This window comes from Nomascus leucogenys, chromosome 2 (genome assembly GCF_006542625.1).
Source record: "Nomascus leucogenys isolate Asia chromosome 2, Asia_NLE_v1, whole genome shotgun sequence".
NCBI classification, from domain to species: domain Eukaryota; kingdom Metazoa; phylum Chordata; class Mammalia; order Primates; family Hylobatidae; genus Nomascus; species Nomascus leucogenys.
The window spans coordinates 37554363-37568979 of NC_044382.1; the positions used below are offsets into that span (position 1 = coordinate 37554363).

At 43.2% G+C, this 14617-nt stretch overlaps 2 protein-coding genes across 2 annotated transcripts; both read right to left on the minus strand.

The window, feature by feature from the left end:
* Positions 1–4591: 4591 nt before the first annotated feature.
* On the minus strand, positions 4592–8386 carry LOC100586394 (protocadherin beta-17). Its single transcript, XM_003266507.3, has one exon. The coding sequence runs from the start codon at positions 7653–7655 to the stop codon at positions 5265–5267; it is 2391 nt and encodes a 796-aa protein (XP_003266555.2). The 5' UTR covers positions 7656–8386; the 3' UTR covers positions 4592–5264.
* Positions 8387–10367: 1981 nt separating this feature from the next.
* Positions 10368–13880, minus strand: PCDHB6 (protocadherin beta 6). The gene has a single exon (XM_030827744.1). It carries the CDS (start codon positions 13407–13409, stop codon positions 11025–11027), a length of 2385 nt encoding a protein of 794 aa, XP_030683604.1. The 5' UTR covers positions 13410–13880; the 3' UTR covers positions 10368–11024.
* Between the last annotated feature and the right edge of the window lie 737 nt (positions 13881–14617).

Below are 14617 nucleotides of genomic sequence, written 5' to 3' on the forward strand. Positions count from 1 at the left end.
AGACAAAAATAATGGGAGAAGAATAAACCGCAGGGGAGAGAAGTCACAAAAATTTTGGAAGATGCAAAGCACACAGACAATTGGTAACTGACAGTTTTCTTTTTTTTTCCTTTTTGCTCTCAAATGAAAAGGAGGAAAGGTAATAAGAAAATCAAATCTAGCCAAAGTAATAATCCAGACTGAGGACCCAGGGAGAGGCTAGAAACAACATTGGCTGAAGATCTATATAAGGAGTACTTATATCTGAGAATTCCTTTCCTAGTCAGTGAAGCAAGGCACTTTCCCTTTTCTCATCATGGCAGAAAATCGGAGGTGTAATATCCATAGTGGTTTAATAGGAAGGGCTCTGGACTGAAGGACACCAGCACAACTTAGGGCAGGACTGAGATCTTAGTGAGAAAGTGGGTTAAAAAAAATTAAGACACTTTCTCTCAAACCAAGGAGCTTACAAAGTGCTAGGTGTCAAGTTTATAATAACTTCCGTCCTACCCATCCTTATTGAATTCCTCTCTGAAGAACAATGTGAGCCCAAGAGAGAAGACTTACAGATATTGACGTTTTGTCTCCAAATAAAATGTTTCCTGTTTCATTACCCTAAGGTGAGATCCACCACTCAACTAGTCCCACCCAAACATACAATGTTTATCAGCTTTTAAGAGCCTTATTTTATAAAAGGAAAAAATACGCTGGGCACGGTGGCTCACGCCTATAATCCCTGCACTTTGGAAGGCTGAGACGGCTGGATCACCTGAGTTCAGGAGTTTGAGACCAGCCTGGCCAACATGGTGAAACCCCATCTCTACCAAAAATACAAAAAAATCAGCCAGGCGTGGTGGCAGGCGCGGTGGCAGGCGCCTGTAATCCCAGCTACTCGGGAGGCTGAGGCAGGAGAATCACTTGAACCCAAGAGGCAGAGGTTGCAGTGAGCTGAGATTGCACCACTGCAATCCAGTCTGGGCGACAGAGCGAGGCTCTGTCTCAAAAAAAAGAAAACAATACATAATTGGGCTTCATCAAAATTTTAAAAATCTTTTTTACTTCAAAGGACACTACCAATAAAGTGAAAACACAATTCACAGAATGGCAGAAAGTATTTGTAAATCATGTATCTGATAAGAGTCTAGTATCCAGAATATATAAAGAACTACTAACATTCAACAATTAAAATATTAAAAAATTAGATTAGATAACTGGCAAAGAATTTGAGTATACATTTCTTTAAAGAAGATACTCGAACAATAAGCATATGAAAAGAAATATAGCATGATTAGTCACTGGGGAAATGCAATTCAAACCATAATAGGATACTACTTCACACCTTCTAAGATGGCTATAACACAAAATAAGTGTTGGTGAGGATGTAGACAAATTGGAACCCTCATACACTGTTGAGAGGAATGTAAAATGGTATAGTCACTTTGGAAAACAGTTTGACAATTCCTCAAAAAGTTATATAGAGTCAGTGTTTGACCCAGTAATTCCATTCCTAGGTATACACCCAAGAGAAATGAAAACATGTTCACACAAAAACTCATACATGAATGTTCCTAGCATCATTATTCATAATAGCCAAATAGTGGAAACAAACCCAAATGCCCACCAATTGATGAACAAACAAAATGTGGTACATTCATACAATGGAATATTATTTAGCCATAGAAAAGAATGAAGTGCTGATGCATGCTGTAATGTGAATGAACCTTGAAAACATTATGTTAAGTGAAAGAAGCCAGACATATTCTATGATTCAATTTACATGAAATGTCTAGAACAGGCAAATCCAAAGAAACATAAAGTTGATTAGTGGTTTCCAGGGGCTGGAAGGAGGAGGGAATGGGGAGTGACTGCTTATGGGTACCAGGTCTCTTTTTTGTGCTGATGAAAATGTGAAAAATGTTCTGGAATTAGATAGTGGTAATAATTGTACAGCCCTTGTAATATACTAAAAACCACCAAACTCAATTTTTTAAAAAGTGAATATTATGGTATATGAATTATATCTCACCAAAGAATTTTAAAACTGCAAGGCTACTATAGAAAGAAATATGCAGAGACCAAGAAAAAGCTTTTTGAAAGTAAAACTATGATAGCAAAAGCTTAAAATTTAGCCATAGAGGAAATTTACTGGAATCCAGGAAAACAAAGACAGAAGATAGAACAAGGGTAAGAAAAATTAAATATCAAACCAGGTTAGTATACAACTAAGAGAAATTGCAGAATAAAAAACCAAAAACCATTTAGTAGGGGAAATAATTTTTTAATTAAAAAAAAAACCCTAACAATCCTGTTCTAGTCTGAAGAACATGTCTCAAGATTGGCTAGTCTCATTGAGTAACTAGGGCAATAAATGACCAAAATTCTTACAGTATGACACAATGACGAAATTCTAGAACACTGGAGGTACATACAAGAACCTCAATTTATCTGGAGTAGGGTTTCTCAGCCCCAGCACTGTTGGCAGCACTGTGACCATCAAAAATGTTTCCAGACATTGCCAAATGTTTGATAATTGCCAGACATTTACCAAAGGTGGCAGAATTGCCATTGGTTGAGAATCAGGGATCTAGAAGGAAAACAAAGTTTCTCAGAAAAGAATGGGTAATATCTCAACTTTGGTGATTAGAAGACAACAGAGGAATGTCTTCAAAATACTAGCAGCAAATAATTCCTAACGTAAAATTCCACACCCAACAAAATCTTCAAATAGACATTTGAGTTTCTGACATCTGAAATTTTTATATTCAAGCGATCAAAATATTTATTACCAAATATTCTTCTGACAGTTAAGGGAGAAAACCAAACAAGAGGAAGATGTAAAATCCAGAAGAGGAAATCAAATGGAAGAGGAAGATAAATTCCCAAGTTAGTGGGAAAAGCAAACTGCCAGCTGTGCAGTAGGTCTAGAGAGCAAACAGTGTACAATGGAACAAGACTCTGAATAGCTCCAGGATGGCTCCAGGAGAAAAGAATGGAACTGATAAATTTCTTTATGAGTTTAACCTAAGTTAGGAGCTTCAGGCTTTACAAAATTTGTGGATAATTTAAAAATATGTACATAGAAAAGTAGTTGAAAAAGAAGGCAATTATGACCTTAAAGGTAAAAAAAAGAGGCGTTTTGCTTTTACTCTTAAGGCTTAGGTGTAAGTAACATTTTTATGGTGACAATTATATAAACATTATCTAAACAGAATTTTGATATTGCTAGGTAGAGGAAATGTGTGAGTTGTGTGTGTGTCTGTTTGTGTACCCCTTAAAAACTGGATATCTAAAACTGGGATTTGAGAAAAAGCACTTTATAAGCATATGTGATTTTAAAAATAGGGAAGTAAATATGGGAAAACATAAGAGCATCAAAAGTGGTTACCCTGGGCAGTCAGACTTGAATAAAATTGGAGAAAAGTAGCATTATATGACTTTTAAATTAAAATTTAAAAAATGTGAAATGCCGGCCAGGTGCAGTGGCTCACACCTGTAATCCCAGCACTTTGGGAGGCCAAGGCAGGTGGATTACCTGAGGTCAGGAGTTTGAGACCAGCCTGACCAACATGGTGAAACCCCATCTCTACTAAAAATACAAAATTAGCCAGGCGTGGTGGCGCATGCCTGTCATCCCAGGTACTTGGGAGGCTGAGGCAGCAGAATTGCTTGGACCCAGGAGGTGGAGGCTGCAATGAGCCGAGATCACGCCACTGCACTCCAGCCTGGGCAACAAGAGTGAAACTCTAAAAACTATGAGTGAAACTCTAAAAAAAATTGAGTGAAACTCTAAAAAAAAGTATGAAATGCATAAACAATTATGGCAACTATTCTTTCAAAATACATTGTAAATGTTATAAATATTGATAAGGTAATATATATTTAATACAAAAAGGATAAGTAAGGTTAAGAAAGAGGAGAAAGGGTATAAAATGTTTATTTGCTCATTTTTAAGCAGGCAGTTAAGTAATGCTAATGTCTTAATATGCATCTAATCTTGCTTTTTAACCTTCATAGGGACTACTTATCAAAGTTTAAGCAAGTTCTATAGTTTCACACTTCATTTTATTGTATTAAATCTGATCATTTTTATCAGAAGCTATCAATTTATTATAGATCCATTTTATAAAATTATTTTCATCCATGACTTTATTCTTATATACATTCATTGAAATATTTTAGAATGATGTTGACTTAATGAAATTAGTTCTGATGGTGGAATAATGATGTTAATTTGCTTTCTCTTTTGTTCTTGCTGTATGTTTGAATCATATGATTATATTTTATCTTCATTTATTTCTTTATTTTTGAGATGGAGTCTCTCTCTGTCACCCAGGCTGGACTGCAGTGGCATGATCTCAGCTCACTGCAACCTCCGCCTCCGAGGCACAAGGGATTCTCCTGCCTCAGCCTCCCGAGTAACTAGGATTACAGGCACTTGCCACCACGCCCAGCTAATTTTTGTATTTTTAGTAGACATGGGGTTTCATCATGTTGGCCAGGCTGGTCTCGAACTCCTGACCTCAGGTGATCCGCCCACCTTGGCCACCCAAAGTGCTAGGATTACAGGTGTGAGCCACTGCTATATATTACTTTAAAAGAAGGGGAATCATTATTTACATACCAAAGCCATTTATTATTTTAAAAAAAGCAATCACAAGTCAACCAACCTTTTTTCTATTATTCTTTCATGTAACAGGAGTTGAATCCTTTAGAATAACAGCCGATGGTCTATAAATATCAATTTTGAAAGGAAAAATTCAGGAGAGAAAACATCACCTAGGTACAATATTGGTTCATTTGAGGGAAGAGTAGTGTTTTTGAAACAACACAACAGAATTGCAACAATTTACAAGATTACTAAAATTTTTGCATAAATGAAAATTATTTTTTAAACTAAAAGCTGTGATTTGCAATAGACTTAGAGTCATGCTGATGATAACCAGAAAGTTTGAAACACTATTCTCTTAATCATAACATATCAATGAACAAGTTCAAATATTGGGAACCTGAAAACACCTGTGAGTTCCAAAATCTGACCAAACAAAAACAGCAACCATAGGAAACACCATTTCTCTGCTATTGTGTGCACATGCTATAACTAACATAGCTGACAACCACCACAACAAAAATTAAAGAGAATGGAAAAGAGTCCGGCAGGTTGAAATAGCTATAAATATGACAGCCATTACTAATGTGTGAATATGTGACTCTACGTGAATGAGAGAATTGGGAACTTACAGATGAATAGTGAATTCTATGATTTATCACGACCTGTTGTCAGATTCCTAATTGAATCCAAAATGATTCCTGGAGTTGGAGTTTGCCTCGCTGTCCCCACCAGTCCCTTCACCCAAGAAGTTGGGAAGTATCGGTTTAAGAAACTTGAACTGGCTCTCAGAGCTTTCTGCCAGGTAAACTTCATACTGATAATTCTGGGACAGGGTCCCGGTGCCACTCACGTCCATCAGATGCCCTGGAAAGGGGCCCTCGGGCACCGAGCAGCGATCCACCGAGGCCGCCCTGCTCCTCCTGCATAGCCGCACCGCCACGAACAGGAGCACCGAAAAGAGGAAGAGCGAAGACACCGAAGCCAACGCCACCACCAGGTAGACGGTGAGCGAGTCGGCCTGGGCCCGGGCCGGGGCCGCCTCAGGGAGAGGCAGGTAGGGCTGGGAGAAGCCGTCCACTAGGAGCACGTGCAGCGTGGCGGTGGCCGAGCGCGGAGGCTCGCCATTGTCCTTCACCAGCACCACCAGCCTGTGCTTGGCCGCGTCGCGCTCGCTCAGCAACCTGGCGGTGCGCACCTCGCCATTGTGCGCCCACACGCAGAACAGCCCGGGCTCCGTGGCCTTGAGCAGCTGGTACGACAGCCAGGCGTTCTGGCCCGAGTCGCCGTCCACCGCCACCACCTTGGTCACCAGGTAGCCCGGCTCGGCCGCCCGGGGCACCAGCTCGGTGCAGGGCGCGGAGCCGTTCTGCAGCGGGTACAGCACGAAGGGCGAGTTGTCGTTGGCGTCCAGCACCAGCACGCGCACCAGCGCCTCGCTGCTCAGCGCCGGGGAGCCGCGGTCTGTGGCGCCCACGCGAAACTCGAAAGCCTGCAGGGCCTCGTAGTCCAGCGACCTGAGGGCAAACAGGTGGCCATTGTCTGCGTTGATGGAGACCAGGGAGGCGAGGGGCAGGTGCGGGTCCTGGGGCGGCAGCAGCGAGTAGGTGACCTGGGCGTTGGTGCCTGAGTCTCTGTCTGTGGCGCTGACGCTGCCGATGTGCAGGGCGGGGCTGTTGTTCTCGCGGACGAACAGGGTGTAGGAGGTTTGGGTGAAGACGGGGGCGTTGTCATTGACGTCGGAGACCCGCACGGTTATGTTGTACTCGGTTTTCAGCCTGGGTGTCCCCAAGTCTGTGACAGTAATGGTGAAGTTGTACTCGGCCCTGCTCTCTCTGTCTAGCGCTCCTTCTGTTAACAAAGTGTAGAAATTTTCTAAGGTAGGTTTTAGAAGGAAAGGGAGATGGTCTTGGATGGAACACATCATTTTTCCATTGTTCCCGGAGTCCGGATCCGAAATTCCGAAAACAGCGACCACTGTTTCTGGGGAGTTTTCCAGGATATCACTGATGAGTAAGGACATGGTAAGTTCCGGTGCGTTGTCGTTTATATCCATCACTTCTATGGCTACGGTGCATTTTCCTGAAAGACCTCCACCGTCTGAGGCCTCAACTTCCATGTGATAAGATTGAATTTCCTCAAAATCCAGCGCCTTTTTTAATCTAATTTCTCCCGTGATTGAGTTTATTTCAAAGGCCTGAATGATTTGATTTGAGTATTGAAAAAATGAGTAGGAGAGCTCCCCGTGGGTCCCAGCATCTAAATCCCTGGCAGAGACGGTGATGACAAGGGAACCTATAGGGGTGTTCTCTGGGACCTGCACCTCGTAGCGCCGCTGAGCAAATTCAGGGACGTTGTCATTGATATCTACAATCACTATGACAACCTGGGAAGTCCCAGTTCTGGGCGGTGACCCACCATCCAGCGCTGTGAGGGTTAACCTGAGCTGGGGCTGCTCCTCGCGGTCCAGCGCTTGATCCAGCACGAGCTCTGGGTATTTCTTGCCGTCGCTGTGATTGCGAGTGAAAAGGTGGAAATAAGAGTTGGTGCTAATTGAGTAGTTCTGAACTGTGTTGCTACCTACGTCCAAATCTTGAGCTATTTTCAAAGGAAATGAAGTCCCTGGATGGCTGCCTTCAGAGATTTTCAGGAGGATTTCATTTTCCAAGAATTCTGGGGCATGGTCATTTACATCTTGGAGCTGTAGTTCACCTTGAACAAACTGCACCGGATTTTTCAGTAACATCTGGAAATGCAGTATACATGGATCTATGTCACCGCACAACTCTTCCCGGTCCAATTTTTCTTTTAGGAGCAGATTCCCACTCTTCCGTTCGAGCTGCAAATACTGTTTGTTCCCTTTGGAAAGAATCCGGGCGCCCCTCGCGGCCAGTTCCCCTACACCCAGCCCCAGATCTTTTGCTAAGTTGGCCACAAAAGAGCCGCTGTCCCTCTCTTCTAAAACTGAATACTTAATCGTAGCGCTGCCCGCCTCCCACAGCAGTAGTAAGAAAATAATGGCGGTCACTTGCCTTTTCTCTGGTGCTTTGGGGAGCGGCGTCTCCATCATTCCTCAGGGTCCAAAAGATGCAGTATTTAATCACAAAATAATTGTTTTACAGCCAACTCAGCTATCTTGATTTAAATATCTTGAGTTAGTTCTTTTTAACATTTACCGACATGGGATGGGTGCCTCTCTGAAACCTTCTATCCCCAGTAGTGAAAAAGTGTTTCCTTTTCGAGCTGCCAGAAAACCCGCACAGCTTTTAAGGAGACACTGATTCTGCAGTTTTTCACTCTTAGCCTGCAGCGCCACCAAGCGTTCTGCTTTACAACTTCAGATAATTTTCATTTCAAAGCACACTGTATACTGTAATAGCTAAAACATATAGCAGGCCTTTTAGGTCATAGCCTGTTATATACTCCCTTTTCCCCTGCCTATTATGAGGCCTTGTTCAGGTAGCTAAGAATGGTTGTTACAGCAAAAGTAATGTCTATATCTATATTCATCTTCCTTATAAAGGTGCAAGTTCAGTACACAAAACTCTGCTCCAGGCATTCATTTATTAACAAGTATTTACCTGTAGGGACATTCATGTAGCTTCCTGGGATAATACAGTAAATGAAACATAAAAATTCTTGCTCTTGGGGAATTTACATTCTATTACAAAAATGCTAATTTGTTCTATTGTACTGGAAGAAATAATGAACTTTCAAAATCTAGTTTCACTCTCAAATTGTAATGTGCCTGTAACTCCTGAAAGAAAATAAAAATATTGTTTCTTGTTAGTCTCTGGTCTACATAACCACTGGGAATTTTTTGTTTTTTTTTTTTTGAGACATGGTCTCACTCTGTTTCCCAGGCTGGAGTGCAGTGGCCTCAATCTTGGCCCACTGCAACCTCTACCTCCCAGGTACAAGCGATTCTCCTGACGGCCTCCTGAGAAGCTGGGACTACAGGTGCGTGCTACCACACCAGGCTAATTTTTGTAGTTTTCGTAGACATGACATTTCACCATATTGGCCAGGCTGGTCTTGAACCCCTGGCCTCAAGTGATCTGCCTGCCTCGGCCTCCCAAAGTGCTGGGATTACAGGCATGAGCTACCATACCATTTAGGATTTTTTTTTTCCTTCATAAATTTATTATGTGCAATGCCCAGTGAAGTTTAGAGAAAATGGTGGTTTGTCTTATTAAAAATCAATATAGGCCAGGTGTGGTGGCTCACACCTGTAATCCCAGCACTTTGGGAGGCTGAGGTGGGTGGATCACTGGAGGCCAAGAGTTTGAGACCAGCCTGGTCACCATGGTGAAACCTCATTTCTACTAAAAATACAAAAATTAATCGGGTGTGGTGGTGCACACCTGTAGTCCCAGCTACGCAGGAGGCTGAGGCAGAAGAATCACTTGAACCTGGGAGGCGGAGGTTGCAGTGAGCTGAGATCGTGCCACTGCATTTCAGCCCGGGTAACAGAGCAAGACTCTGTCTCAAAAAAAAGAAAAAAATCAATACAACCTCAGAATCTAGGCAATGTCTTTTATACAGACTTAAAGAAGACAACAAAGTTGACAAAGTCAAAAATACACTTTCTGGGGAAGGGTTGACCTGTCTGCATTGGACAGTACACCACCCCAGTGTACATTCTCTAGGATTAGGGGAATGGGGATATTGAAAAACACTACTGCTCCAACTAAAGCCAAGTGACTGGAGTGAGAAAAATTGAAGAAGGAATCTCACCAAGGAAGAATGCTGTTCTAAGGAGAAGAGGGTATATATCTGAGAACACAAAACAGTAAATGTTCCCCACACTCATTTAATCAGTTGGTAATCATCCATGACAGTCAGTTCACTTATCTGGACACAAAACACAGTCAAATGTAATTTAGTTCAGCCCAGTTCCACTTCAATTAAGGATAAAAATAAAATAGTCGGCCGGGTGGGGTGGCTCACGCCTGTAATCCCAGTGCTTTAGGAGGCTGAGGCGGGTGGATCACAAGGTCAGGAATTCGAGACCACCTTGGTCAAGATGGTGAAACCCCATCTCTACTAAAAATATGAAAATTAGCAGGGTTTGGTGGCATGCGCCTGTAATCCTAGCTATTAAGGAGGCTGAGGCAGGAGAATCACTTGAACCCAGGAGGCGGAGGTTGCAGCGAGCCAAGATCGCACCATTACATTCCAACCTGGGCAACAAGAGCAAAACTCTGGCTTAAAATAAAATAAAATAAAATAGTCACTGAATTGTCATTTTAATATACATTGCTTGTCTTTGATAGAAAGTTGAAAGAGGGATTTTTAAATGAAATATCACAAATACAGCTGACACAAATAAGACTAAATATGGGCTAAACTGTGAAGGTAAATGGTTTTATGGTTAATACAAGCAAATGACGCTTACACAACACTAGAAGGGAAAATCTGATGTTACCGAATAACCTGCCACTAATACCTTACTTAGATCTTGGTAGATATCAAATACCTTGAGAAAGTGAGAGGAGGAGTTTGGCAAATATAACTTGAAAGCTTTCAACTTTCAAATTGTGAGACAAAGACAAAAAGATAAAATGTGCTGTTAAGCATTTTATTTTCTGTAATGGTATGTAGGGTGAGTAGAAGAGTCAAAGCTGTTTTCTGTTCTGTTTTGAAGGAAAGCAATAGTGATTTGACTAAGAAGTGATATTTCATTCTTTCACTCATTGGCAAGGATATTTTATTGTAGAGAGGATATTAACATTTCTCTGTAGATACAATAGTTTTAAAAAAATCAATACTAGAATGTTAGTAACATTCAGCAAATATTTATTAAGCATTTATAATTGGCACGACTTTTTTTTTTTTTTTTTTTTTAAAAAGACCATCATGTTCTTACCTGAGGCTCACAAACTAATGTGTTGACACTTCAGTAAAGTCTATAGTCACAAAAATTTTGGATTGACTATTATGGGATACTAAAATATGCATAAGTATGAATGGCTACTTTAGTGTTTAGCCGTCATTAGTTCTTATTTTTAGTGTTACACACTGTAGGAGTTACTGCAAAATGAGACATTGGATGATTAAATAATATCAAATACTCACATTTTAAACAGTCCTACACGGCAATGGTGAAACAACTCTTACCAATAGCTAGAAATGCTACAATTTTACTTAAGGATTTACAATACATTTTTTGAGGGGGGGGGAGAAGAATAGATAATTTAATTTCAAAAGTTTTAAATTATGCAAATAAAAATTTATTTTTTGTTCATATTGTCAAGTACCCTCAAGTGAAGTAATAAACTACTAAGCATGAACAGGAAATACTAAGATACCAGTATCTTACTTTATATAAAATTTCAACCTAAAGAATAGAGGTAAAATAAACAAGAAACAGACTACGTAACTTTAAGTTAAAAGAGATCTCCAAACATAAGTAAGATTTAGTAAAATAATTCCACACTTAACTGAACGGGAAGCTATTCCGAGAGGTGGGGGTTTCTTCCATTTCTCTCTCAGTGCCCTGAGAAGGGAAGTTGGGGATAATCGGCTTCAGGAACTTGAACTCATTTGTTCCTGAGCCTCCCATCAGACACACCTTGTACTGGTAGCTCTGGGATAGGGTCCCGGTGCCGCTCACATCCACCAGATGCCCTGGAAAGGGGCCCTCGGGCACCGAGCAGCGACCCACTGAGGCCGCCCTGCTCCTCCTGCACAGCCGCACCGCCACGAACAGGAGCACCGAGAGGAGGAAGAGCGACGACACCGAGGCCAACGCCACCACCAGGTAGACGGTGAGCGAGTCGGCCTGGGCCTGGGCCGGGGCCGTCTCAGGGAGAGGCAGGTAGGGCTGGGAGAAGCCGTCCACCAGGAGCACGTGCAGCGTGGCGGTGGCCGAGCGCGGAGGCTCGCCATTGTCCTTGACCAGGACCATCAGCCTGTGCTTGGCTGCGTCGCGCTCGCTCAGCAGCCTGGCGGTGCGCACCTCGCCATTGTGCGCCCACACGCAGAACAGCCCGGGCTCCGTGGCCTTGAGCAGCTGGTACGACAGCCAGGCGTTCTGGCCCGAGTCGCCGTCCACCGCCACCACCTTGGTCACCAGGTAGCCCGGCTCGGCCGCCCGGGGCACCAGCTCGGTGCAGGGCGCGGAGCCGTTTTGCAGCGGGTACAGCACGAAGGGCGAGTTGTCGTTGGCGTCCAGCACCAGCACGCGCACCAGCGCCTCGCTGCTCAGCGCCGGGGAGCCGCGGTCTGTGGCGCCCACGTGGAACTCGAACGCCTGCAGGGCCTCGTAGTCCAGCGACCTGAGGGCGAACAGGTGGCCGTTGTCTGCGTTGATGGAGACCAGGGAGGCGAGGGGCAGGTGCGGGTCCTGGGGCGGCAGCAGCGAGTAGGTGACCTGGGCGTTGGTGCCTGAGTCTCTGTCTGTGGCCTTGACACTGCCGATGTGCAGGGCGAGGCTGTTGTTCTCGCGGACGAACAGGGTGTAGGAGGTTTGGGTGAAGGCGGGGGCGTTGTCATTGACGTCGGAGACCTGCACGGTTATGGTCTGCTGGGTTTTCAGCCTGGGTGTCCCCAAATCAGTGACGGTGATGGTGATGTTGTACTCGGCTCTGCTCTCTCTGTCCAGCGCGCCTTCTGTTACCAGGGTGTAGAAATTCTCCACAGAAGGTCTTAGTAGAAAGGGGAGATTGTTCTCTATTGAGCAAATAACCTGTTGGTTATGTCCAGAGTCTGCATCTGAAACACTGAAAACTGCCACTATGATCTCTGGCAAGTTTTCTGGGATGGGGCTGATGAAGAACGACATGGTGAGTTCAGGGGCATTGTCATTCACGTCCAGGACCCTGACGACTAAAGAGCATTTTCCTGATAGGCCTCCACCATCTGTAGCCTCAACATCCACGTCATAAGACTGAATTTCCTCAAAATCCAAAGTCTTTCTCAGCCGAATTTCTCCTGTGATCGCGTTTATTTCGAAGGGTTGGTTGACGTCATCGACTTGAAACAGGGCGTAAGATACTTTCCCAAACGATCCTGCATCTAAATCTCTGGCTGAGACGGTAATAACCAGAGAGCCGAGGGGGTTGTTCTCAGGGACTTGAGCCTCATAGAGCTCCTGAGCAAACTCGGGGACGTTGTCATTGATGTCCAAAACCTGGATCTGAATCTCGGAGGTCCCTGACCGGGGCGGAGACCCGCCATCCAGCGCGGTGAGCGTTAGCCTGAGTTGGGTCTGCTCCTCGCGGTCCAACGGTTTGTCCAGCACCAGCTCCGGGAACTTCCTGCCTTCGCTGCGATTGCGGGTGAGAACGTGGAAGTGAGGGTTGGAGCTGATTGTGTATCTCTGAAGGCCGTTGCTGCCAGTGTCTAAATCGTGTGCCATTTTCAAAGGAAATATCTTTCCTGGCATAGTAATTTCTGATATTTTCAGGAGCATTTCTCTGGCAGGGAATTCCGGGGCGTGGTCATTTATATCTCTGACTCGCAAGGAAGCCTGAAAAAACTGCAAGGGGTTTTCCACTAACACTTGGAAAGGTAGCACACACGGCTCACTGGAGCCACACAGCTCCTCCCGGTCCAGTTTTTCATTTAGCAGTAAATCATGGGTCTGTGGATCAAACTGCAAATGTTGTCTGTTACCTTTGAAAACAACCCGAGCGCCCCGCGAAGCCAGCTCCCCCACCCTCAGTCCCAGGTCCTTTGTCAAGTTGGCCACAAACGTGCCACTTTCTGTCTCCTCCAGTACGGAATACTGAATCGATTCAGAACCCACCTCTCCCCAAAGCATCAAGAAAATGAAGAACGCCACTTGCCTTTTCTTGTTCTGTGCTTTAGTTTGCATCATGTCTATTGTTATGTCTGAATACGGAAGAAAAATCCTTTTCAGCTCCCAATCACCACATCTACCGTCGACCCTCTCGGATGCCTTTGCAGAGATTTTTAAATTCGTTCTTACAACTTGTCTGGCGACGACTGCCTTCCCGGACACATCTATCTCAGCTTTAGCTGTAAATGTGGTTTGTATTTTTACTTGGCTTCTGGGTGAAACGGAGTCCCCGAAGTCTGCAGAGCTTTCATTCACTCTCTTAGCTTGTACCGCCACCACGCGTTCAAACTAATAACTTCATGAGATGTTTTCAGTTCAATAGCATTTCCGAAATCTGAGCATTATAAAGACTTTTAAGTCGAGTCAGTGTTTCTCAAACTGAGTGCGTGGACCACATGCATAAATAATTGTTTGCGAGGGTTGTTTTTTGTGTGTGTATGTTTTTGTTTTTAAGCCAATTCCTGGGTTCACTCCCCTCTAGAACTTGAATCAAATTCCCTGGTGGTGCTAATTAAGGAGAAAGATTGAAGTGCAGATTCTACACTTCAATCTTTCTCCTTTGATTCTTCAGCAGCGCAGTTTATCTCTGATGAGCCATTTAATCTATGAGTCTAAGAGGTACACTATTTAATTGTCCCAACAAACAATGCAAAACAACAAAGTTTGTTAGCAACAATAATGGTAAAATAAACAATAAATTATCTAAATTATATGACTCATAAATGGCATGAACAAAAAACCTACTTTGTTATATAGTTACGCCTGCACAGTAAAAAGAACAATTAGGCTATTAGGAGGAAAACTGAGGCCAAGAGGTACATATGATACATGTATCTAAGTAAATTAAAGTATTTAAAAGCGAGACTAGAAGCAATCAAGTAGTTGTCATAAGCATTTTAGGATTCTACTCCATTTTTGCATGGATAGAATTAGACATTATTTTAAGAGGCTTGTGCATGTTATTCTAACTTTTTTGATCAAATTCCCCTCTTACATTATTTAATCAAGGTCCAAATATATTACCCTGTTGTACAAACATGATGCAATGCGGAAAACAAACATTAAAGAATCACCTTCACCATCTTCTCACAGCAAAAAGAACACCAAGTCCTATAAATACAGGCCAAATTAAGGTACTGTAAAAAAAGGTGAATTACATTTGAGTGAATGCCATGGAATTCAGTGATGGAATATTATGGCTATATCCATTCCATTCTCACCAGTTT